Source organism: Rhinolophus ferrumequinum, chromosome 3, assembly GCF_004115265.2.
Source record: "Rhinolophus ferrumequinum isolate MPI-CBG mRhiFer1 chromosome 3, mRhiFer1_v1.p, whole genome shotgun sequence".
NCBI lineage: Eukaryota > Metazoa > Chordata > Mammalia > Chiroptera > Rhinolophidae > Rhinolophus > Rhinolophus ferrumequinum.
The window spans coordinates 62,143,097-62,169,835 of NC_046286.1; the positions used below are offsets into that span (position 1 = coordinate 62,143,097).

Genomic DNA, 26,739 nt, shown 5'->3' on the forward strand with positions numbered 1-26,739 from the left:
GGTTATCTTATGTAGTATGTGTCCTTTATATTTGACTCGCACCACGTCGTCCTCCTCTGCGTGTGCTCCAAAGGTGAGTCTTGTGTTGTGGACACTGTCCCGTTCAAGAAGATCTTTAATTGCTTCCCGCTAGTGAGCAGGTGGGGTCAACTCCTGGGCTGACCCGCCGTGAGACTTGGCTCTGCCCCCCGCAGGGCGCTCTGCTGCGTGAGGGTTGACCACCTCAATGTGATTTGGCCTCTATGGGCTCCAGAGCCTGCAGAGAACCCCCTCTAGGTGTGTAACCTGCAGGTCAAACCCGGCTGCACTCCGATTTGGTCTGGAGTTGGCCCCCGGATATGCCGAGTCCCGTGCCACCCAAGCTGGGCCCCGGCAGGGAAGTCCCAGAACAAGGCAAATCACCAAGCACAGCAGCAACGACAACAGCAAAGAAAAAAAAATCAAGTACATTCACATGCAAAAAACAAACAAACAAACAAAAAAAAACAGCCGATAACGCCCGCTCGACACAGGCAAAGATATCAAAGATACAAGACAAAGCAAAACAAAACCAAGCAAAGCAAAACAAAGCAAAACAAAAAGCAGCGACCGTCTCGGCTTGAGCCCACCAAGCAATGACCAGGTTGTCCTCTGCTGTACCAAAGAGCCCCCTGCTTATTGCGCAGGCAGAGCAGGTCACCTGGTGCCCAGAGAGATTTTGGGACTGCAGACTTAAATGCGTGGGCCTGAGGGGTCTGGATGATAGTCTCCACAAAGTCAGTGCAGCTTCTGCCCTTGTCCGCACGTATGCACACCGAGAGTAGGACCACCAGCCCTTTGTCCAGAACTCCAGAGTCCTAGGGCACTTCTTCAGTGTGTGTGTATGGGTGCGGGCGGGAGATTTCTGATCTGCTGACCGTGCCTCACAAGCTGGGCCCCGGCAGGGCAGTTTCAGAACAAAGCAAATCACCAAGCACAACAGCAACAACAACAACAAAGAAAAATATCAAATACGTTCACATGCAAAACCACCTGATAACCCCCACTCGACAGAGGCAAAGATATCCAAGATATAAAGACAAAGCAAAACATAACAAAACAAAGCAATACAAAAAGCAGCGACAGTCTCGGCCTAAGCCCACCAAGCAATGTCCAGGTTGTTCTCTGCTGTACCAAAGAGCCCCCTGCTTATTGCGCAGGCAGAGTCGGTCACCTGGTGCCCAGAGAGACTTTGGGACTGCAGACTTAAATGCGTGGGCCTGAGAGGTCTGGATGATAGTTTTTACAATGTCAGTGCAGTTTCTGCCCTTGCCTGCACATATGCACACTGAGAGTGGCACCACCAGATACGTGACCAGTACTTTTGAGTCTTAAGGCACCTCTTCAGTGTGTGTGTGTGAGTGCGGGCGGGAGATTTCTGATCTGCTGAAAGCCCAGAGCTGCGCCTGCCTCACTGCTGATCTCCGGGTGTGTCTCTGCAACTGCACCCACCCCACCCTAGGCAAGCCAGGAAGGGTGGGGGCTGGGGATGGAGGGGTCTTCACTCTCCCAGCCCAGCCGCGTGTCGCCCTCTTCCCGCAGGCCAGAAAAGGTGGTGGCTGGGGGTGGAGGCGTCTCTTCTCTCCTAGCGCAGCCAAAATCACGCACACTTCCCAGTCTGCCTGGGTCAGGGCTGCCCGTCAGGCTTCTCAAAGCCTGAGCGTTAGAGACCACTCCTCGGTTCAGGGGCCGGTTTAAGTCTCTGGAAGGGCGGAGTAAGATTGGAAGAGCGGGGCGGGGGAGGGGCCCAGGTATGGAGGCTATGTTCTTTGTCTGCGCTAGGGCTCTCCCGGTGGGAGAAATCAGCCGTGGGACGCAGGGAAAGAGCCCGCCTCCCGGTCTCTGCGCTCTCCGCTCCGCCTGGGCTCCCGTGCGTGCCCGGCACAGCGGGGCTCCGCAGCGGTTTCCAGTCCCAGTCTCTGGAAGGGTGGGGTAGGATTGGAAGAGCGGGGTGGGGGAGGGGCCCAGGTATGGAGTCTGTGCCCCCCGTCCGCCGCAGGGCGCGCCGCCTTCCGGAGGGAGAAATCAGCCGTGGGACGTAGGGGAAGAGCCCGCCTCCCGGTCTCTGCGCTCTCCGCTCCGCCTTGGGCTCCCGTGCGTGCCTGGCACAGCCTGTTCCCTAGTTTTAATCATATTTTTAATTCTTCATTCTGCTTTGACTGCCTGAAACTTTAAATATTATTGCCAAATATCTATTTATTCATGTCTATTTACAAATTTTGATTTATGTTTTGATTCCTCACGATTCAAGAGGATGTCCTTACTCTTCCTTGACTTTTTTCTCTCTTTAGTTTCTAAATTTTTGTCATCAATACTATTATAGTTCTGTCTTGTCACTGTAGTTAAATATTTAATGCCTCGTGTAGAAATTGATTCTAAAAACTGAAAGCAAATAAACCGCTTTAGATTGATTCTGGAAATGGAAATCCAATAAACAGCACTGCCATCTTTAATCACGTAATCCTTATTCACTACAGCCGCAGATATAGTGACAGAGGGGCTACCACTCTTTATCAGTTTCCATGAACTCTTTTTTTGCTCTCAGTTTTTTCACAACATCCTCTTCTTGTTTTATGGATACAAATTCTTGAATTTTCTGAGGGAAACTGAAATATTTTTAATGTGTAATAATATTCCCTGTATGGTCTATTTGTTTGAGAGTCAACTATTCTGTTTGTTCATATTAGCTCTTCTTCGTGCTGATACTTTTCCTCGAGTATATGGTAATTCTTGGTTGTTCATTCATTTTTATGAACAAAGGAATAAGTTGATTAACTCAGAGCAACTGCAAGCTCTGGGTATGTGAACAGGGCAAGCTGTATTACCCTTTCATTTGAGATGTAAGGCAGGTTGGATCTTGCCCCAAATAACGCAGGGCACCAATCAACATTCTGTGGCACCTAGCATATTCTAGGCAGATTATTTAACTACTTTAGAAATTGTTTACCATTTTTCTTCATGGGGGCAAATTTCACTGTTATATGAGGAGCTGGTGGGGGCAACCTTAAATAACTTTTATGTAATTAACCTCTTGGACTTTCTGGACAATCAAATTATATGCAAATGATGAGTTTAGTTCTTACCTTTTTTAACATGTATGCTATTTATCGTTCTTACAATATTGCTTTGGCTAGTTCCTTCAGTACAATGTTAAAATTTTTTAAGCTTAATATCTTAAAAATCTTCACAGCAGACGATCTGAGAGACCCACAGGTCAATTCTTCTTAGGGAAAAAAAGTTTTTATTTTTCTGTAAATGTCAATTTGACCTTTTGGAACAGTGCTTTCTCCCCCTGACATATTGCATCTTTTAGTCCTTGTGTTAGGAGATGCATGCTGTAAAATTCATGGTTTCAAAGATGTGCCTCTAGTATGAAGGAATAAGTTCACTTAGCCTCTAGCTGATAATAACCACAAAACATGGAACACACACACACACACACACACACACGTACATTTTATCTGTCTTTCTTGCTCATTCAAGGGGCTTTGGAGAGTCAACAAAGGCAGATTTTGGAAAGTAGTAAAATTTTGAGAAAGCAATTGGTTTAGGGTGAGTTCTCTGATTTTGTGCATTTTATCACAGGGCAGCCTGCAGTACAGTGGTGGTGGCAAAGGGTGGCTAAAACTCTGAGAGAAAGCTTGCTGTCTTTCCAGCTGGGGCAATCAGGGGACAGAGGCACAACCAGGGCACTGGAGAATGAGAGTAGATGCCAGAGTTGAGAGAGCTAGAGAAGGGAACACCAAGTTCAGTTTGTAAAGACTGTCCAAGTCTCAGGCTAATATCTGAACCTGCACATATGGGCTGTTTGAGAACAGTATAAATTGAACCGCCACCCACTGCAGGCATGACAAAATTTGCAGGTTTAGTCTTACCAAGTTAATTGCCTGCTACAACGAAAAAGCAGCCCTTTCTGGAGGCATATAACAGAATTCAGAATCCCCACAACATAACATTCATAATTTTAGGATATAATCCTAAATGAGGATCATGAGATGTGATCCATTCTCATAAGGAAAGAGATAATCATCAAATACCCAGTCCAGCTGTTAGAGTTACCAAACAAAAACTTTAAAGCAGTTATTATCACTATGATTAACAAGTAAAAGGAACATACACTCATAATAAAAGAAGAAATCACAGGAGGAAAATAAAAAAATATAAAAACAAATCAAATGAAAATTTTAGAAGGAAAAAATATAATATTTGAAATAAAAAATATTGGTTGGGCTTAAAATAGAATGGAGATGACAGAGAGAGGGAAGAATCAGTGAATTTGAAGACAGATCAATAGAAACTATCCAACTTAAGTTTCTTAAGAACAGAGAAAAAAAGGGTTGAAAAAATTAACAGCTCCAGGGACATGTAGAACAATAGTGAAAGATATAACCTATGAGTAATGGATTTTCAGAAAGAGAAGGCAGAGCAAATGGGGCAGAAAAAATATTTGAAGAAATTATGTCTGAAGTTTTCTGAAGTTTAGTGAAAGACATAAATTTACAGAGTAAAGAAGCTCAGTGAACCCCAAACTATATAAATATGAAGAAATCAAACCACTGAAAAGCAAAGATATAGAAAAAAATCTTGAATGCAGCCAGAGGAAAACAATTCAGATGATCACCTCCTTCTCATCCCTTTGGCTCCTATCATACCAGAGGAATGAAGGAAGAACACCAGGTAAATACCTGGATAAATGTAAAAGAGGATTTATTTTCCTCTTAACATATTTAAAATACACATGACTTTTAAAAACAAAAACTATAATTTTTTTCTTGTGGGGTTTATAATGTATTCGGTTGTAAAACACATGCCACTGGAGCATAGAGGATGTTGGCAGAGTGGGGTGGGTGTAAATGGATTTAACCAGTCACAAGGTTTCTGTAACATTACATGGAACAATATTACCTCTAAGTAGAGTGTGAAAAGCTAAGAATGTGTATATAATTTGAAAGCAACCACAAAAAAAATAATACATAGAGGTACAACTAAAAAGCCAATAGATAATTTAAATGGATTTCTAAAGTATTTTCAAATCATCCCAAAGAAGGCTGGAGAGGGGAAACAGAAAAGAGAGGAGACAAACAGAAAGCAAAAAAATTCATGGTCTCAGAGGATTAGGACTAGATTTGGGGTATGTTGTCATGACTATCAGTAGGGGAAGGTAGGGGGAACTTCTGCATCTGGGTGGAAGGTTATGCCAGGAGAGTGATACAGATTATAGTCAGAATGCTTACAAGTAGGGAGGAAATGAAAGAGGAAGGAATGAAAAAATGGAAGAAGGAGAAGTAAAAGACCTATTAGAGTTTGGAGGCTCTTCCCAAAACTGATGCTCACTATTCAGACAGTAGATTCCTTTATTACACTGGGGAGGTAAGGCTGCCTTCTAATTCTGGATTCTATTCTATACTACTGTCAACTATTTGGTTTTCAATGCCTTGAAAGTCAATCCCCAACCTGTGCACCCACGCACACTTTTGCTTGCTGTTCCATCCTAAAATGTCCTCCCACATAGGCCTTTGGGCCTGTGCACTCTGCCTTCTCCCTAGAAGCTCTCAGGGATGGTCCAGGCCTGGTATTTGGTCCTGAACCTTGTTTCGACCTCATTTGAATCCTGACTTTGGCTTCCCCTCAGTACTTACGGTATGTATCGCTACTAACTATTCACTCCTCCTGGTTTTTCCCTGGCCATGGCTACTCTACACCTAATAGAAGGGATGCAGGCACCAGAGAAGGAGCCAGTAGACAGGAAAAGAGCCAAGACACTTGAGTGAGGAGTAAGAGTAGAAGCAAGGCCTCTGAGGACGATGAAGATAGGCAATGTAAATCTCTATATGAGGGGGTTTGGCTTATAGAATATTCTATAATTAACTTTTATTGGGGTGACAATTGTTAGTAAAGTTACATAGATTTCAGGTGTACAATTCTGTATTACATCATCTATAAATCCCATTGTGTGTTCACCACCCAGAGTCAGTTCTCCTTCCATCACCATATATTTCATCCCCTTTACCCTCCTCACCTAGCATCCTCCTCCCCACTTACCCTCTGGTAACCACTAAACTATTGCCTGTGTCTATGAGTTTTTGTTTCTCATTTGTTTGTCTTGTTCCTTTGTTGTTTTCAGTTTTATATACCACATATCAGTGAAATCATATGGTTTTTGACTTTTCCTGTCTGACTTATTTTGCTTAGATTATAATCTCAAGATCCATCCATGTTGTCATGACAAATAATAACCAGTGTTTGAGAAGCTGTGGAGAAAAAGGAACCTTCATACACTGTTGGTGGGAATGCAGATTGGTGCAGCCGCTATGAAAAGCAGTAGGGAGATGCCTCAAAAAATTACAAATAGAATTACCATATGACTCAGCAATCCCTCTCTTGGGTATCTACCCCCAAAATTTGAAAACATTTATCTGTAAAGATACATGTGCTCCAATGTTCATTGCAGCTTTATTCACAGTGTCCAAAACATGGAAACAACCAGTGTCCTTTGATAGATGATTGGATAAAGAAGTTGTGGTATTTATACACAATGGAATACTATTCTGCCATAAGAATGGATGAAATAGTGCCATTGGTTCTTGACTTTTTCTGTCTGATTTATTTTGCTTAGCATAATAATCTCAAGATCCATCCATGTTGTCGCAAATGGCACTATTTCATCTTTTCTTTATGGCAGAATAGTATTCCATTAAAAAAAAAAGAATATTCTATAGTCACATTGGGAGACTAAAGTTTCACACGATGGCGACATTTTCCTATGAAATTAACGGAAGTAGTCACCTTGAGACTTTGAAGTGACTTCTAATGTTAAAATGTTTTATTTGCTGCTAAATAGTCAGCCAGTAAAGGCAAGGGTGAGAAGACAAACCTGGGAAGGGCTTTATCTGCATATGGTTCCCCGATTAGTTGTAAAGAGGTGAGTCATGGAGCTGCATATTCTGTACAAAGAGGCAAATGATGGGAAGGCCCCTGGTTCTGTTCACGAAAGCAAGCTCCAAGGTCTGTTTTGTCAGGATGGATTTGACTCAGTGTCGCATTAACTGATTATAACAACCACATTATGTGGTCTTTGAGATACCACATTTTGTTTAGTCTTTTTTTGTCTGAGACAGTAGCAGGACATATCTTATAAAATTCTCATAAAGGAGTTGGAAAGAAAATCAATACACAGTTTTAATCTTTGACTTACCAAAAATCTCAGGAATTGTCTTTCAAAAGTCAGTTTGTATAAATTAAGTGTGTGGCATACATAGCCAATTTCATAAAATATTAAGTCTCAAGAGAGCTAATTTACAAAAACCTGTTTAATTTATAAGATAGAATATTGAATCTTGGAATGAAAAATAAGAAAGCCCCCATCCATTCTAATGTTAACAAATGGAAAAGTTATAAATTAATAACATTTAAAATTTATCCTGAAAACTAATTCTCTTAAGAAAAAGAAGACTTAAGTAAACAATGGTAAAGAAGGGAAATTAAAGTATTGTTAACTAGGGGAACTAGGTATTATTAATTCTTCCCATTTTACAGTGAATAAACCTAGGCTCAGAGAGGTTAAGTAACTTGTTCAAGGTTATACAGCAGCAACAAAACAACTATAAGTTGACTGCCTACTATGTGTCAGCACTATGTTCGGCATTAGATAGCCACCAATGAACAAAGTCAGCAAGAACCGGAGAGATTATACCAGTTTAGGTAAACTCGACCCTGAAGTCTGAACTCTTGGTAATATGTCTGAGACATCTGAGGTGATTCATAAGGGGACCACTAGGGGCTCCCAAGGGCCTTAGATAGTTAACTGGTTGATCCCATGTTAGGATGTCTGACTTTTTGATCCTAAACATTAGCATGACTTCTTGAACAGAGTAGAGTTTCAGAACATGTTTGTTCAGACAATGAGCCTTAGAACGAGGCCAGAGATTTCTGTGAATTTTGTTCATGGCTGATTCTCCAGTGTCTGAAATAGTGTCGGGCACACAGCACTCAATTAAGATTTGCAGATGGACTCACTGACTGACCGAATGGATTAATGAAGAACAAAGCAAATAATGAAGAGGGTTCTTGTTTCTTAGATGGTACCATAACTTTCTCAGTCTAATGGTTTTAGATCAACTTCTGGTTATAAATACTTTGTTTGGACAAACAAATAATTGTTCTGGCTGCTCTTCTGCAATGTTTGGGCCCACAGTTACAGCTGCATTGTATCAGGAGTCTTCCGTACATAAACCTAGCATATCCACACCAGGGGACACATGGCTGAAGATGTAGTTATCCCTCTTTTCTCCTTCCCCTTGTTGGGTTGAACATTTTTATACAGATGGGAATCAGATTAAAGAAGAGACAGCCTTGAAAAGATTTTATAATGGTGCCTTGAACTAGAAGGAAATGCAAAAAGGCAGAGACTACCATATTATTTGCCTTGGTTACAAGGGTTACTTATAAACTGACTGTATAAATATGAGGCTCAGGTCCTTTACAGAACTAGCTGGTCTAGTCACACCTCCTCTTTAACTCCTGCACCCCCAAACAAGCTTGGCTGTAGCATTTGGGTCAGCTAGGTCAATTTGGGAATAGTTCCTCCTTAAACAAAACAACATCCACTATCTTGAAGGTTTATGTTTTTAAAAAATCAGCAGACGGAGGAAGGAGCTGTACTGCACAGTATATGAGTCTGAGGGTTCACAGGCTCTGCCCCGTTCCCTTCTTTATCTTGAGATAATCTGCATTTTAGTCCCAGTGCACCTTTACAGGTTCTCTGTCTACATCTTAACACCCAGCTCCCAGCCTATCTCCCTGTGGCATGGGACAAAGATTGATAAAAACAAAAATGTGTGAAAAGCAAAAATAAACATCCAAAAGAAGCATAGTTTAATGTAGCATTATATTTTGTATTAGATTATTTAAACATCTTTAGTGGTTTTCTTTCAGAGTGTTCATTTTTCTGATTTTAAAAATAATAAAAGGTCATTGTAAACTCTTATGGAATAACAAAAAGGATAAAGAAAATAAAAATGATATATATTTTCACTACTTCTACATAAACTGTGTATCATTCAAGACTTTTTTCTATGCATCTTTTTATTTTATACTGCACACACACACACACACACACACACACACAAAATGGGTGTCCTGCTTTAAAAAAAAAAAAGTCTTACTTACCTCCGCTTTCTTTTTTTTCTCTTTCTCTGCTAAAAGTTCAGCCCTTCTTCTAGATATCATATCATCCTATTAAGGAGACATTTAAATTTTTAATGGGTAATGATAAAATGACTTTCTATGTATTAGTATATTTACTTTCCCATATATATATTTCCCAAAGTGGGAATAACATTTGGATGGAAGGATGGTGAGCTTTCCCAAACAGTATGTGAGGGTGGTCATTATGCTCCGACATCCTTGTATCTCCAAACTGCTTGGTCAGCCATTTTCATACAGACGGATAAAGAACATATCGGGCCACACACTCTTCTACCAACTTTGGAATTCCTACTCACATGTATTACTTATTAGTTTGCTTTTGGTGAAGAGGTGGATTTTGCACATGGAGAAATAGGGAAAAACTTGGAGGCAATCTGTTGGAAATGTTTAATCTTTTATCAAACTATAAAATATAAGAGCCTACTAAAACCTAAAAATACGCATACCAGTGGGGAAAGCGTATGCACTTTGGATACGTTCACAGACATGATGTATGGGCAGTCCTCCGAGCTTTCCAGGGACCTCTAAATCTAATGCGATGGATCCTTTGATATATCCCCAAGGTTCACATGAAAACTAATCAGTCCCACTTTGATTCGGGGGGCTCATTGGCTCAGGGCTCTCCAAACTGGAGTCCCTTTAAGTCCTGAGAGATTAGAGTGATGCCTGAAGACATGCTCTGGGGGCTCAGGTCTAGACCAGCAGGACCCTGCTGCTTTTATCCGGCAACTAGTGAGTATATACTCTGGAGAACTTATGTTTTGTTGACACTCAACAAATACTTGTAGATAAAACGATAAAACTGAATGGAATAAAATTCATTTAGTTTTTGAGCCCCCCCAGAGATTCTATAGCTCTTTACAGGGTGAGAGGTTACAAAAACTCTTATTCCTTTTTTTTTAAAAACCAGAGTTTTACCAGAGGTGCTTTAACTGCAGAGTTGTGAAAACACAGTCTCCTTTGTGTTTTTGTAACATACATAGAGACCACTGTAGATACCATAATGAAGTGCAAAGTACGTACAATAACACACATATGTATTTTGAATCTATTTCTCCTCTGATCTTTTCACTCAAATTAAGTTGTGTTTAGTAAAGTTCAACTAATTATTGTATGTCTGCCAGATGCCATCTCTGTTCTGAGCACTGCAATACATATATTCTTCCATTTTTTGTTTAAACCGTATCTGCCAGGCAGACAGTTTTATTCTACCCTATAGGCAAGTTAATGAAGTCAGAGGGTTTAACTCATGCAATGTCACACGGCCAGTGGAGGGCAGTGTAAGAAACTTCCAGATATAGGAAAAGAAAAGCATAAGGCATGTTGGGTGCTACAGTTGTTTCTCAGTGGTTCCAACTGAGAAAGTTAGAAAGAGGATTTGGAACAAGATTGGTAGGCTTTCAATGCCAGACGAAGGAGTTCAGACCTTAACAGGGTGGCTATATCCAAACAGAGTTTTAGGAAGACAATCTTCTGGTGGCCAGAAGAATGGCCTGCAGGGCCCAGAGATGAAACCAGGAAGGAAGAGGAGGAGGTCACTGCATGAGTGCCGGGTGTGAGCTGAGAAGGAGGGGAACGAGGACAGCGCTGTGGGTGTGGAACAGGAGATGATGCATGATTTATGAACTAGCTCTTGAAACCTCCTCTTTTCTGTTCCATATCTCTCAAGTTCTCAGGGCAGGAGATGTCCAGGAGGGAGCTTCATTGCCCTAGAGCTGCTCTAATATGGTAGCTACTAGTTACTTGTGACTATATTAAAATTAATTAAAATTAAGTAAAACTAAGTATTTGGGTTCTCGGCCTCTCTAACACCATTCAAATGCTCAGTCCTCACCCGTGTGGCTCGTAGCTGCTGTTTGCAGGTGAAGACACCGGCCACAACAGTCCCACTGTCACAGGGCTCCGTGACAGCGCTGGTCTAGAGGTGTCCAGGACACAGTGAGGTAACACACAATGTGCTGTGGTAGTCCCTCTTCTATATTTCTGTTCCATTCCCACGCGGACAGACACTTTGGCCCATTTTCTTCAGAGAGATCAGGCAGCAGAACAGGGAAGAATGTCATCAAGAACAGTGTGAAGCTGGGTACCTTTCCACATCTCTCTCATTGCTTCCATAGTTTTTGGATGGCTGAGAGCTCAGCTTGCCTCCATTCTGGGTGGGATAGGGGTGGTCTGGGACACGCACTCTTAGTGTGGTAGAGCAGAAGGATGGATGGCAATGCCCTTGAAGGGATTTCCTCCAGCTAACTCCAAAAAGAGTTTGCCGATTGTGTCTCAGCGATGGAAGAGGAACGTCATGGTTTTTAACACTTTGTCTACAATGAGGATTGAGTTGTGAGAATGTATTAAGCAACTTAAGTTATATTATCTCAGAATTGGATTTAACTGATCAGCTCTCTGTCACTACAGAGAGGTTTTTTCCCCACAGCATTCCTGCCAAATGTCAATTCAGCCTGTGTTTATTGACAAATAGCTCACTGCTTTCAATCTTGGTTCTTTTTGGAAACTCTTACTAATAATGAAATACATCTCTCTGTACCTTCCTCCCGCCAATGGTTGTTCCTTCCCTTGAGGCCACATGGAACTACAAGCTCTCTTCAGCGTGAAAGCCCTTCAAAATAATTGAACACTGCTCTCATGTTCCATCTTAGTCTTCCTAGTTCCAGATTCGAAAGCTCCATTCTTTCTACTCCAGCCCAGATCTATAGATTTGCCATGTCAAGACATGTCATATAAATGTAATGAATCATGTAGTATGTACTATTTTTGCCTGGCTTCTTTCACTTAGCATAATGATTTTGATAATCATCCATGTTGTAGGATGTATCCACAGTTCATTTCCTTTTAATACTAAGTAGTAGCCATTATATGGATGCAGCACTTTGTTTATTTATTTAATCAGTTTTATAAAATGTTAAGATATTTAAAGTGTACATCGTGGTGATCTGATATATGTATACACTGTGAAAGGACACCTCCCATTTAGTTAATTAACACATGCATCACCTCACATATTTATCTTTTTTTTTTTTTTTTGGTAACAGCATTTAAGTTCTCTTTTAGAAAATTTGAATTATACAATGCCATGTGATCAACTATACATCAGATCTTCAGACCTTATTTATCTAACAGCTGAAAATTTGTACCCTGATACCAATCTCTCCCTATTTCCCCCAACTCCCAGGTTCCGGCAACTACAATATATGTGTGGGGTTATTTCTGGGCTCTCTATTCTTTTTCATTGATGTATGTGTCTAGTTTGCTATTGAACCTTTCTCTGTTGGATTTTTCAGTTCAGTTATTGTACTCTTCAACTCTGTGATTTCTGTTTGGTATTTTCTTATATTTTCTATCTCTTTCTTGAAATTCTCATTTTCTTCATGTGCTGTTCTCCCTCCTTGCTGAACATATTTATGACCATTATTTTAAACTCTCTATCAGGTAAATCACTTATCTCCTTTTCAGTAAGGTCTGTTTCTGGAGTTTTATCTTGTTCTCTTGTTTTGAAATAGTCCTTTGGTTCTTCATTTTCTTTGACTCTCTGTGTTGGTTTCTGCACATTAGATAAAACAGACACCTCTCCAAGTCTTGACAGAATCGTGTTGTGTAGAAGATGGACCTTATTGATCATCCTGGCCTGAGTTCTTGGCTGTCTCTCAAACCTTTGTGATTGTTCAAGCTACCTTCTGTGTTCTTTGTGGCTCCCAGTAGTTGAGAGTGTGTTATGACCCATCAATGTCCCAAAGGGGAGATTGCAGTCAACACAGGCTGATGGGAAGCTGAAACTTTGGGCAGCAGATATTTTGATATGGGTGATATGGATATTTTCTTATTCGCCCAATGTGTAGGAATAAAAGGTACAAACTCGCTCAGCTAGTTTCTGGGTTTCCTTCAGAGGGAATTGCTTTGTGTATAGCTATAGCTTCAGTGTGTCTATGGGAGGAGTTCAGGAGGCTCCTATGTCTCCATCTTGGGCCAGAACCCAGGGCAGTCTATCTGGATGTCTACCTCATTTAGTTTATCCATTCATCACTTGAGGGCATTGTATTTTTTCCACTTTTTGGCTATTATGAAAAATGTTGTAATGAACATTCATATACACATTTTTATGTGGACATGTTTCATTTCTGTTAGATTCCTAGAAGTAGAATTGTTGGCTTCCCTATGACACTTCTGAACACTGTACGGAATACTACTCACATTACAGTTTTAGAAAAGACATTCTAAGCTAATATCTGGATCTGTTTCAGTATAGGCTAATATGGCCTTCACGGTGGTGTCACAATTCCAGGAGCTAGTGAAAAAGCCACTGAGAGTTTTAATTCTTTGTGTTTCATGCTTGCTCCACTTGCTGCCTCTTCCACTAGCTCCTGTGTCTGGTACAGGGATACTTTAGTGCTACTACCATCTTTACTTTTATTTGCCTTGGAGAGAGAAGCATTACATGTTGATAATCACATAGGCCTCAAGTAATTCTTAACTCTTTAATTATAAATACTCTTAATATTTGTAGAAAAGTGTTTTCATATTGACTGTGGTGTTAAAATCAGAAAACTACATTTTTTTTAAAGACCACTTTTTAAATTGAATAGATGCTCAACCAATTTACTCCTATATTTTTTTTACATACCTTGATTTTTGCCTTCATTTCTTTAATGAGATTTTTCCTGTCCAATTTCTTCTTTTGTTTCAGCTTCCACTTTTCAATTAGGGGAGGCAGAAGGCGATCAGAAACATCTTGATCATCAACTTGTATAAAAACAGCAGCATCTGGGAAAAATCCATGTTCCCCCAGAAACTGGACCTCATCAGGATATCGTGGGAAACCATCTAATATAAAACCTGTGGAACTAGGTGGAAATTTAATAATTTACTTTATTTGTTCAAAATATTATATTATGGATATTGATTTAAAAATGAAAGAGTATCGATAAATTCCAACTTTATACAAGATGTGCAATGAATAGTTTAAAGTTTACTATAGCATCTCTTCTTTTAATATTTCTTTTTTAAAAATATTTAATAAAAAAATATATTTTTTCCAACCACCTGAGCCATTAGGCAGGCCCTCTTTTAATATTTCTATCTGTATAAAAATTATGTGTCTTCTCTCAAATGTATATAATTAATTTAAAATTATAATATTTTATACTTATATTTATACTATAGATAAGTTCTCTTTAGTTATAAATAGTCTTAGTATTTGATGAAACATTAAGAAAACAAATTCTCTGCCTGAGAGGAATGTCCAGCCAAATGAACGTGTCACTTTTTATGTAAAGGAGGGCTTGGCTAGCCCACCTCTAGTGGGAATCCACTTTTAGTAGTTTTTCTTTTAACAATGCTTCCTTTCATGAGACAATTCATACCGTCTTCCCCAGGTCCTCTTGTAACCAATGACAATTATTAATGTATGTATCTGGTTCATATGTGTAAGGTGATTCTATTCAAATAGGATTATTAAACTTGTTCAAGTATGATGAAACTTTAAGAATCCTGAAAATAACTGGAATGTTAACACATTTTCATTATGGAGTACCTATAAACAATCAGGCTTTGAGAACTTGGCTTTGTTTAGCTGACAAAGTCAATATTTTGAATGAGAATTTATACTGTTTATTTAAAATTTGGTTTGTTTAAATATTTGTATTTAAATATGTTTTCTTAATATGAACAGGACCTTCATGAACATTTGACAGTTTCAGTCCTTAATTGGCATTTTAAAATGTTTTCTCTAAGAAATAAAAGGCATCCAAATTGGGAATGAAGAAGTTAAATTGTCACTCTTTGTAGATGACATGATGCTATCTATATATAGAAAACCCTAAAGTCTCCACCAAAAAGCTATTAGAAACAATCAACGAATACAGTAAAGTTGCCGGCTACAAAATCAACGTACAAAAGTCCATTGCATTCCTATATACTAACAATGAAATCTCAGAAAAAGAAACAAAAAACCAATTCCTTTTGCAATTGCAGCAAAAAGAATAAAATACCTAAGAATAAACTTAACCAAGGAGGTGACAGACCTATATGCTGAAAACTACAAGACATTTTTAAAAGAAATTGAAGACACAAAGAAATGGAAAGACATTCCATGCTCATGGATTGGAAGAATCAACATAGTTAAAATGGCCATATTACCCAAAGCAATACACAGATTTAATGCAATCCCCATCAAAATCCCAATGGCATTTTTTAAAGAAGTAGAACAAAAAATCATCAGATTTGTTTGGAACCACAAAAGACCCCGCATAGCCAAAGCAATCTTAAGAAAAAAGAACAATGCTGGAGGTATCACACTCCCTGACTTTAGCTTGTACTACAGGGCTACAATAATCAAAACAGCATGGTATTGGCAGAAAAACAGACACATAGACCAATGGAATAGAATTGAGAACCCAGAAATAAAACCACATAAATATGGACAGATAATTTTTGACAAAGAAGCAAAAAACATACAATGGAGAAAAGACACCTCTTCAATAAATGGTGCTGGCAGAATTGGATAGCCACGTGCAAAAGAATGAAACTGGACTGCTATCTGTCACCATGTACCAAAATTAATTCAAAATGGATCAAAGACTTAAGTATAAGATCTGAAACAATAAACTGCATAGAAGAAAACATAGGTACTAAACTTATGGACCTTGGGTTCAAAGAGCATTTTATGAATTTGACTCCAAAGGCAAGGGAACTAAAAGCTAAAATAAATGAATGGGATTATATGAAACTTAAAAGTTTCTGCACAGCAAAAGAAACCATCAACAAAATAAAGAGGCAACCAACTGAATGGGAGAAGATTTTTGCAAACAGTGCCTCCGATAAAGGGCTAATATCCAAAGTATACAAGGAACTCATGCAACTCAACAACAAAAAAGCAAACAACCCAATTGAAAAATGGGCAGATGACCTGAAGAGACATTTCTCCAAAGAGGACATACAAATGGCAAACAGACATATGAAAAAATGCTCAACATCATTAATCATCAGAGAAATGCAAATAAAAACCACAATGAGATATCACCTCACCCCAGTCAGAATGGCTATCATCAACAAGACAGTAACAAGTGTTGGAGAGGCTGTGGTGAAAAAGGAACCCTCATACACTGTTGGTGGGAATGCAGATTGGTGTAGCCCCTATGGAAGCCAGTGAGGTTCCTCAAAAAATTACGAATAGAATTACCATATGACCCAGTAATCCCTCTCCTGGGTATCTATCCAAAAAATCTGAAAACATTTATACATAAAGACACGTGTGCTCCACTTTATTTACAATGGCCAAGACATGGAAACAACCAAAATGTCCTTCGATAGATGAATGGATAAAGAAGTTGTGGTATATATACACAATGGAATACTATTCGGCGGTAAGAAAAGATGAAATAGGACCATTTGTGACAACATGGATGGATCTTGAGAGTATAATGCTAAGCAAAATAGGTCAGACAGAAAAAGCAGAGAACCATATGATTTCACTGATATGTGGTATATAAACCACAAACAACAAAAGAACAAGACAAACAAATGAGAAACAAGAACTCATAGACACAGACAATAGTTTAGTGGTTACCAGAGGGTAAGGGGGGTGGGGGGTGGGAGGTGAGGGTCGGGGGATCAAATATATGGTGATGGAAGGAGAACTGACTCTGGGTGGTGAACACACAATGGGATTTATAGATGATGTAATACAGAATTGTTCACCTGAAATCTATGTAATTTTACTAACAATTGTCACCCCAATAAACTAAAAAAATTGAGAATAAAATACTAAAATAATTTTTAGAAAAATGAAAAAAATGTTTTCTCTTATTAAATGGGCAAATTCTATGTATTATCCATAAAATATGTGTCCTTTTCTTTGGAGATGCCTTCAGCATAGTCTCTTCTGTGAGGAACAATTTCATTCCTACGGTTCCAGTTGTCACTTCCTTGTCAATAACTTCTAAATCTTTACCTCTACACCCAACCTCTATTCTGAGTTTTGATTCGAAATTTTCAAAAACCTGTGTAGTTTTTCTTTCTGACTGCCCTTCAGGAATCATATATGCATCATTGTGTCAAGAATCATACTCATTGTTATCCTTCCACACTGCTATTCCTACTAACTCACTAGTATTCAGGTGGCAAACTTCAGAGACATTTGGACTGCTCCCTCATTCTCCCATATAGTAGCTAAATCCTGGTGCATCCTCTTCTGTATGCAAGTTTCCATTTCTAACATTACACCTTAGTTTAGGCACTTACGCCTTTCCAGACTAACGTACTAGCCTTTTAAAAATATGCTGATGTTTTTCCTGATTATAAAAGCAACAAATCTCACTATAGAAAAAGTAGACAATACTACATAAAAGCATGAAAAAAGGCAAAATTATCCATAATCTCATATTCCGTTCTCATGTTGACATTTTGTTTTCTTTCTTTCCAGTTTGTTCTTTATGTGTCCATCTCTCAACCATATTACAAATAACTGTATCTTCTTTGTAACTTAACATTATATAATAACATTTCTTATGCTACTACAAATTCTTCATTATAATACATTTCAATGGTTGCCTAATGTTCAGCTATTTTATCTGGGCTTTCAGAATTTCACCTTTTACTTTTGATTCTTCAAGCCATAAGTTTTTTTTTTTTTTTTAAGGAAATGTCTGGTGTGAGGTCAGGAGCTAAATTAATGAAGAACAACTCATGACTACTGCTGTAGGCAACTTACCTAAGTTCACTACAACTACTGATCTCATTTAGGGATCAGGAAATTAAAATTAAAGCTGATGACTAACAATCCCACTTACTCATTTAGTCCCTAAAGGCCAGGGACTAAGGGAAAGAGGGTCCCAAGGAGCACTGGGACTGGCTACTTACTTGATTTCTTTATGAAATAGTGTATCTCCAAAATTAGATGATAAAAGTTTCTATTCCACAGGGTAGTAGTAGGGATTTAGTAAATTAATATGAATAACGTATAGAACAGTACCTGGCACGTAAAATTTGTTCATCGATGTTTATATACTATTAATACTGTAAATATCATTTCCCTGTCTGATGGTGGATAAGGAGATTCTGGTTGGGAAAATGAAGTGAAGTTTTAAACTCTGGTGACCTGGAGATTACTACATATGTCCTGTCTGGCATAAGCCTTGTTCCTGGCTTTCGATAAAGGGATAACACCATATACAGCTATTAAGTGATTTTCACGGTAATTATTAAAAGGTGACAGGGAAAAGGGTCCAGCCCACCATTAGTGTACATAGGTTTAGAACATGGGCAGTCAACTGAAACTACACATTAGAATCATTTGGGGAGCTCTCAAAAATACCAGGGCCTGGATCCCAACCTTCCACTCCTAAAGGTTTTGATTTAATTGTTTTGGTTAGGGTCCCTGGCATCAGTGATTTTGTAATAATCCCCCAGATGTTTTTAATGTACAGAATCACATAGTTTAAATAAGAATAAAAGAGAAAATTCTTCAATTGATGTTGGATTACAATTTTAACTTTTGAGAATAAAGCAAATACAAGTCAATAAATGTATAAACCTATGTAGATTAAGGTACCGTATTGGTTCTTTAAACCACCACTCAGAAAGAATTGCTTCAAGAATTTCTGAAGGCAACAGCTCATTTTCCATTAGGTTTAATCTGATTGCTTCTTCTTCTTCTGTAAATTTTATTTCTGAAGGCTAAAAACAAAAATCAGAAAACAAAAAAAATTTTAAATTCTATATTAATAAACAATACTATATTATATAGTCGATTAAGATGAGACCTGCTTTCCAAAGGTTATTTTCTGTACTGTTGCTTGTAAACCTTTTAAAATTTGAGCTCTTTTCTTTAAACCCATATTGAATATGGTTTTAAATATTACATTATATCTACGATAGCTAAGAGGAATTACTAATGATTAGTATAACTGATTTTCATACATGGCCTCTGGATATCCGTCTCATCATTTTTGCTAAAACCTTGTTCAATCTAGATCACACATCTGTATGGCTTAACTGATTTTTGTCATCTATCTTCTATTTATTTAACCTAGATCCTGATTAAAGGATGGGCTAGCCAGGCAGCCATCTCAAATACAATATGTACCTGGGTCAATTTACAGGGGATCATTTAAGAAGAAAAGGGTCTAGCTATATCAGAAATGCTTAAAAAGTGAGCTACAATTAAGAACTTTTTCCCTACAACCCCAGATAGAAACTGTCTAAGAGATACATACAAACTTTCTTATCAGGGATCATTAGAAATTAATATTTTGAGATCTCCATTGGCACTGGAGCAGATTTTTATGATATATGGTTTAAAAAACCAGACAACACAATAATGGAAAACCTTATAGTCGAGGTGAGATATATCAAATAACATAGTCTCAAATAAATGCTATATAACATTCATGTCAGGAAAAGCTTTTCTGATTTTTATTAGAGACATGTAAAACTCAATTTATATTCTAGATGAACAGTAAGCTCTGCATCTAACATATGGGGAGGATGACTCTTAAATGACTTTTATGGGCTAATTCTTTCTGCTTCTTAGAAATTTTCCAGAGTTTTATACTGCATATATTCTACTTTCCAGAAGTAATACCAGTACACACAACTATTTGCAAAGACAGTATTAATATTAGTACCGGCTTCTTTGTATTTTCTTTCTCAATCGTGACATTGGCCTGAAATGCAAGCTCTTCAAGTTCTTGTTTTCTAATTTGTTCTTCCTCAGCATCTTCCTCAAATTCAGGTCCAATTTTCTTTTCAGTTTTGAGCATTAGTTTTTCTTGAAGAAATTCTTCAAACTGAATGTGAAAAATGCCCAATTTTTCTGCCAAATGTCTTCCACAGACAGTTTTGCCAGAGCCATGGGGGCCCAGAAGGCATATTCTTAATGGAGGAGCCTGTGGGGGGCAGTCAGGGAGAGGTGGGGAAAGGGAGAGTGAAGGAAAGGAAGTTTTGAGGAATTAAAACAAATAAGGCTAATTATTTGCCCTCCCTAAGACTGAAATATCACTTCACAAACTCAAGGATGTTCGACATTAGGGTATCAATTATCATGATTCATGGCATTGGAGCAACAGCAACCATAAGATCACCTTTATATCATGTGCCAAAGGGCCTTTAATAAAATAAAATGAGCTGTTTTAAAAAATAATTAATTTAAAAAAATGGAAAAGATACTTTTTTGACATGATAAAAAGTCAAACAATAAATTTTATTAAAACGGTATGTCAAAATGATCAAGCATTATGTGATCTATGTAGAAATACGTAAACTTCCTATGATATAATAAATGAAAAAAGATTATAAAACATTATATACACTAGAAAGAATATATACCCATGTGGAAGAGGAAGAAAAAGTAATACATAAAAACGAGGACTCTTGTCTAAAGCTCACGCTTTTATGTGTGTGCTTTGTTTTAAAAAATGAATAAAATGTTGCCACATGTTCTTTTATTATTATGCTAAAATATACATCACATAAAACTTACCATTTGAAGCATTTTTAAGTGTACAATTCAGTGGCATTAAGTACATTTGCCACTATCTCTCTCCAGAGCTTTCTCATCACCCCAAACTGGACCGCTGTACCGATTAAACAGCAACTTCTTTTCTCCCCTCCTCCCAGGCCCTGGCAACCACTCTTTTATTTTCTGTCCCTATGAATTTACGTATTCTAGCTAGCTGTATACGTCGAATCAGAAAGTATTTGTTCCTTTGTGCCTGGCTTTAATAAATATTTTTTAAAGGACGTAGAAAACAGTTCCAATGGTGATAAATAAGTAAGGATTAAAAAAAAAGTTCCCACAAACTTCGGAAAAGATTAATTGTTCTATACCCATTTAAACCAGTTTTAAAACAGTTTAACTGATCAAGGACACCACCTCAGGGAACACTCTTTTGCAATGTTTGAATCAGTGTCAGCCCTTGCTCTTGAGAGTCAAGCAATCAGGCACGGACTTGCCCCTATAACCATGCCTCCGAGTGTGAAACAGGTCACCAGCAGTCTCACCTGAATAATCATATGTCAACCCACCGAATGCCAACCCACTGAAAGAACACCAACCCCTAAATCCCATACCTCCCCTAAATCCTGTCTTATGATCAGCAGACTGCTCTGCTCAAAGAGACTAACCGGCATAGCTGTTTAAGGAATAAAATACATGTAATAATAAAATAAAATATAAATAAAATTCAATAAATGTATAAGCAGTAAATTCAACTGTGTCTTTTTATTTCAGCTAAAAAGACAGATATTAAGTGCCAGTTTGACACAAGGCATAACCATACAAATCAAAACAGATAATTATTTTAGGTTATATTCCCAAAAGTTGTTTGTGGAACTTAGATATTTTCACTACATCATTATATCATATTGAGGACCTCACTATTAAGTTAAATGGTGGATGTACTAAGTCCCCCCAAAAGAACACAATTGTTAGGACAGGAAAATGGTTCTCACTTTTAATGGTTCGTTATGAGCCACGTACTCCTGAGGATGCTCCAAAAATTTTTCTTTAGCCTCAGGACTTGAAAAGTAGTAGATCTTTTCTCGATATTTAGCTGCTTCTTCTATGTTGCCTGGTTGTAGGATGAAGTTTTCTTTGAGAACCACTGGACAAAAGTGCTTTGTATCTCCCAAATGCCTTTTCTTCTCTTTCACTCTCTCTTCATTCTAGAAATATTATTTAACATTTGGGAAATAATAGTTTAATACTAAATAGTTTAATACTAAACAGGGGATTGGAAAATAAGGTCGCTTGAATAATATTTAACCATAACAATACACCTTTAAAACAATTTGTAAAGGCCAGTTCTTATACTCTTTCAATTAATTAAAAAATCAGTTTCTCATATCCATCTAAGTTCACATCTCAAGCTTCTTTATTTTCATAAAGGAAATAAAGCAGCACTGAGAATCAAGGCGTCCCCAGCCCTCTACAGACACAGGTGTAATGGAAAACTCCAGGGCGTGCTGGTGCAGGGTCAGTTTCTCAAATAAAATTACTGCCAAGAAGTAACAGCTGAGTCAGGGTCACAACTTCTTACCCACTGAAAATGAGATGAGAGCCGTTTCAGGATTTGCTTTGTTTCCTTCTAAGTGGATATATAATCAAGTAATTTGGAACTATTTTATTTCAGTCCATTGGAAATGTGTAATATATTTTCAATTGTGAAAAATAAAGAAGCTATGTATAAAGCCTTTAAGCATTCCTGTAATTTATTTAAAGCAGTGGAAGTACATTTAAAAAATAATTTTCTGTGTTATAACATACATGCTTATTGTAAAATTATTCAAAACACATCACAATGCGTGAAGAATGAAGATTTCCTCTCACCTACCTTTTCCCTTCTAATACTATATTAACAATATACATACAAAAATAGATATTTAGGCACAAATACATAATTTTTAAAACTACCAATGGAAATACTTTATATGATTATTCTACTACATGCATCTATTTTCCCCCAAAACAAAATATAATGAACAACTTTCTGTAAAGATAAAAAAATGAGACTAATCTCTACCTTTCTTGTATCGCTCTTTTTTAATTTTTTTAATTTTTATCATTCTTATTTTTTAAATTTTATTTTAAATGTTAGTTTTCTAAATTACATTTTTCATTCAATATCATATTAGTTTCAGCTATACAGCATAGTAATCAGACATTTGTATAACTTACAAAGTGATCACCTTGATAAGTTTAGTATCCACTTAACACCATACATAGTTATTACAATATTACTGACTATATACTCTATGCTGTACTTTATATCCCTGTGACTAGTATCTTGCAACACTCTTGTTCAATGTTATATCAGGATTATGCAAGCTTCATAATGAGCTGGGAAGTATTGATCTTTTTCTATGATGTAGAAGAGTTAAAACAACATACGAATTATCTATTCAATGAAGGGATATTTGAAATGACCTAAAACTTCCCTCTATTATTTTTGTTTGTTCAGCTTTTATCTTTATTTCTAAGAAAATTTAATTATTTTGTATATTGACAATCCTTTTCATCTTGATTTAAAATTTATTAGTATAAAGTTCCTGTAATTTAAAATTACCCTCTTCTTAAAATCTGATTATATATTGGTAAATTTCTGTTTCAAATGTTATGTATTGCTTCTTCTTTTTACCTAATTTGACTTGTTAGAAATTTGTCTATTTATTGCTCTTGCTAGTGAACCAACTTTTCATTTTTTGAAATTAGGTCTATTTTTAAAATTTGGCCTTCTTTTCCTAGTTCATTAATTTTTGCCTTTTATCTCTTGCTTTCTCTTTTCCTTTGGTTTATTTTGTGGTGCTTTATTCCAGGTTCTTGACTTGAATGCTCAATTAATTTTTCCAGTCTTTCTTCTCTTTCAATAAATGCTCTAGGGGCACGGTGGCTCAGGTGGTTGGAGCGCCATGCTCCTAATGCCCGAGGTTGCTGGTTCGATTCCCACATGAGCCAGTGAGCTGTGCCCTCTACAACTAAGATTGTGAACAATGGCTCTCCCTGGAGCTGGGCTGCCAAGAATAGCCAGAGGTTGGCGTGAGCTGCCATGGGCTGCCGCAGGCTGCCGTGTGCTGCCAGGAGTGGCTGGAGGCCAGCGTGAGTGGCCAGCAACCGGCGAGAGCTGCCGTCAGCGGCCCAACGATGACTAATGACTGACTGCCTCAGCCGGTGGGGAGCGCAAGGCTCATAATACCAGTATGGGCCAGGGAGCTGTGGCCTACACAACTAGACTGAGAAACAATGGCTTGAACCGGAGTGGGGTGGGGGGAGGCGGAAGGGGAAAAAAAAATACTCTTAAAGTAGGGTTGTCAGACTTAGCAAATAAAAATGCAGGTTCTCCAGTTATATTTGAATTTCACAAAAAAATAAGGTTTCTAGTATATACCATACATAAGTATGTACCTTATATTAAAAAATTACTCATTTATCTGAAATTCAAATTTTTAATCTGGCAACTCTAATTTCTACTTCTGCCATGCAACAAAGCTTTTATATGTGATCTTTTAATTATCATTAATTACTAGTCTGTAACTTCATTTTTGATTTCTTATTTAACTTATCAACATTTAGAAAGAAAATATGTGTATTGTTAAAATTTCAAGTGTTTATATTGGGGGAATAGCGAAGTACTAGCCTTCCAGGGTTAATTTTTTGTTTTATTACATTGTGATCAGAGATGGTGATCTGTAAGATTTCTACTTTTTATACTTCATTGTGATTTTCTTTGTGAGCAAAGAAAGCATATGAGCATTAAAGAGAATGTTCATTCTTTATGGGTGTAGACTTGAACACTGACAGGTGACTGGATTTAAAAAATGGGGTATATTTACATACAATGGTATATTATTCAGCCGTAAAATAGAAGGAAATCCTGCAACTTGCAACAACATGGATGATCCTTGATGGCATTATGCTAAGTGAAATGAGTCAGAAAAAGACAAGTACTGTATGATCTGACTTATATGTGGAATCGGAGAAAGCCGAACTCATAGAAACAGAGAGTAGAGTAGTGGTAGCCAGGGATTGGGGTGTTGGGGAAATGGGGCGATGTTGGTCAAAAGGTACAAACTTCTAGTTATGAGTAAGTTCTAGGGATCCAATGTATGGCATGGTCACTACAGTTAACAATAATGTATTATATACTTCAAAGTTGCTAAGAGAGTAGATCTTAAATGCCCTCACCACACAAACAAAAAATTGTAATTAAGTGAGATGATGGATGTGTTAACTAACATTACTGTGGTGCTCATTTTGGAATATATATATATATCAAACCATCATGTTGTACAACTTTAAACTTACACAATGTTATTTGTCAGTTATTTCTCAATAAAGCTGGAAAAAAATTTTAAAAAGACTTTAATAAACACTAACATAATTTCTAACAGCTCAAGGCCACATCCCTAATATGACCCTACTCTCTTTTCGTGCCTGCCTAACTCAAGGCTGCCCAAAAAATGGACTGTTTGTTCCAGCCGGCACCTGAGGACAGGCTCTCTGTCTCCTCGTCTCTATGGGAGCAGAGAATCCTGACTTACATAACTGCTACCTAGCAGACACAGCTGGCTCAATTGTTAGTCAGTCAGTTAACTGACTGACTGACTAACCAACGCTTTATAATTTTTCACTCCTGCTTGCCCCGCTCCTTATTCCTTAATTCTCTCTTTCACTTCTGTATGTCCATTCAACTCAATCAAAGTTGATTTCAGCTCACACTGGACTCTTTTCCCTATTGCAATAGTTATGACTGATTAAAATTTGTTCTTAGCACTTTAACTAGTGCCCAGTTTTGTTTATTTTTTACAGTATAAAATATCTTTTTGCAGTAAAACATGCATTTCTCCTTGAATTCTATCTACTTTTATTGATATTCAGAATGCCATTTCTTTTTTTGTTGCTAGCATTTGCTTTTTATATCTTGATCCATTTGATCTATTTTGTTTTTACAGTTAATTGTTGTAAATGGCATATATTTTTTGACTCCAGTATTGACTCAGAATGGGTTGGCCTAGAATTATCCCTAAACAAATTTTAGAAGCAGAATGTGTGCTGTGATGATGGTGGTGGTGCCGTGCCTTGGAGCAGGGGATTCTGGAAAGGTGGTGATCTAAAGACACTCCTTCCTTTCTCTAACAACTCCTTAGAGTGAAATAACTGCTGGGGCAGGTGGTATCCATGCACATCTGAGGGAAGAAACCTGTGCAGCACTCTTTACCACTACGGGCTGGATGAGTACCTGGGGACAAACATCAGAGGGACCAGAGTACTAAGGTGGTAAGTCCTAAAAGGAATTTTGTTTTCAGAGATCTGTGGATTTCCTGGGGAACGTTAGCATCAGCAGCTTTCACCCAGGAGTGTTTGTGGTCTCTCTGACCTGCTCAAGACCAAGAAGGAGCTGTATGTGTGAGAGGAGTCCTCCTTGACTCTGAATCTGTGCTAATACGAGGATTCCAAACGACTAGGCTTGTCCAGGCCTCAGCAACAAATAGGTGGCCTATCTGCTACTACACTCCTGACCTATGCGGAGAGCAGTCACTTTGCCTGTCACAATTTTTGAGGATGTCACTGAGAGCACCCCAGCAATAGACCTGAAACCCCACAGAGAGAAAAAAAATGAGAGAACCACCATCTATAGGCTAAGGGAGCCTAACAGACTGAAAGATCTGTTAGATGAAATGGGCCATAAACACTGCAACACAGAGTTGGAAAAAACCCAATCTCTGACTACTCATACCTCTTCTTCTTCCTCATCTTCTTCTCCTAGCTCCTCATCAGCTTCCATTTCAGCCTGATAGTCTTCTGTTTCTTCTTCAAAATCTTCCAAACTTAGCTCCCATCCAGTATACTGGAAAGGTTCTATGAGAGAGAGAAAGAGAGATAGAGAGATAGAGAGATAGAGAGAGAGAGAGAGAGAGAGAGAGAGAGAGAGAGAGAGAGAGAGGGAGGGAGGGAGGGGGGGGGGAGAGAGAGAGAGAGAGAGACAGAGAGAGAGAAAGGTAGATATGGGAATA

At 38.0% G+C, this 26,739-nt stretch overlaps 1 protein-coding gene across 1 annotated transcript in view; it reads right to left on the reverse strand.

The window, feature by feature from the left end:
* The window catches only part of AK9 (adenylate kinase 9), a 121,734-nt gene that overhangs the window by 26,277 nt on the left and 68,718 nt on the right, over positions 1-26,739 (reverse strand). Inside the window, exons 23-28 of the mRNA XM_033093976.1 lie at positions 26,463-26,584; positions 21,682-21,894; positions 19,857-20,117; positions 18,782-18,906; positions 13,856-14,075; positions 9,187-9,252 (exon numbers count right to left, since the gene is read on the reverse strand). Coding sequence (XP_032949867.1) covers positions 9,187-9,252; positions 13,856-14,075; positions 18,782-18,906; positions 19,857-20,117; positions 21,682-21,894; positions 26,463-26,584 — 1,007 coding nt within the window. The remainder of the gene's footprint in view (positions 1-9,186; positions 9,253-13,855; positions 14,076-18,781; positions 18,907-19,856; positions 20,118-21,681; positions 21,895-26,462; positions 26,585-26,739) is intronic.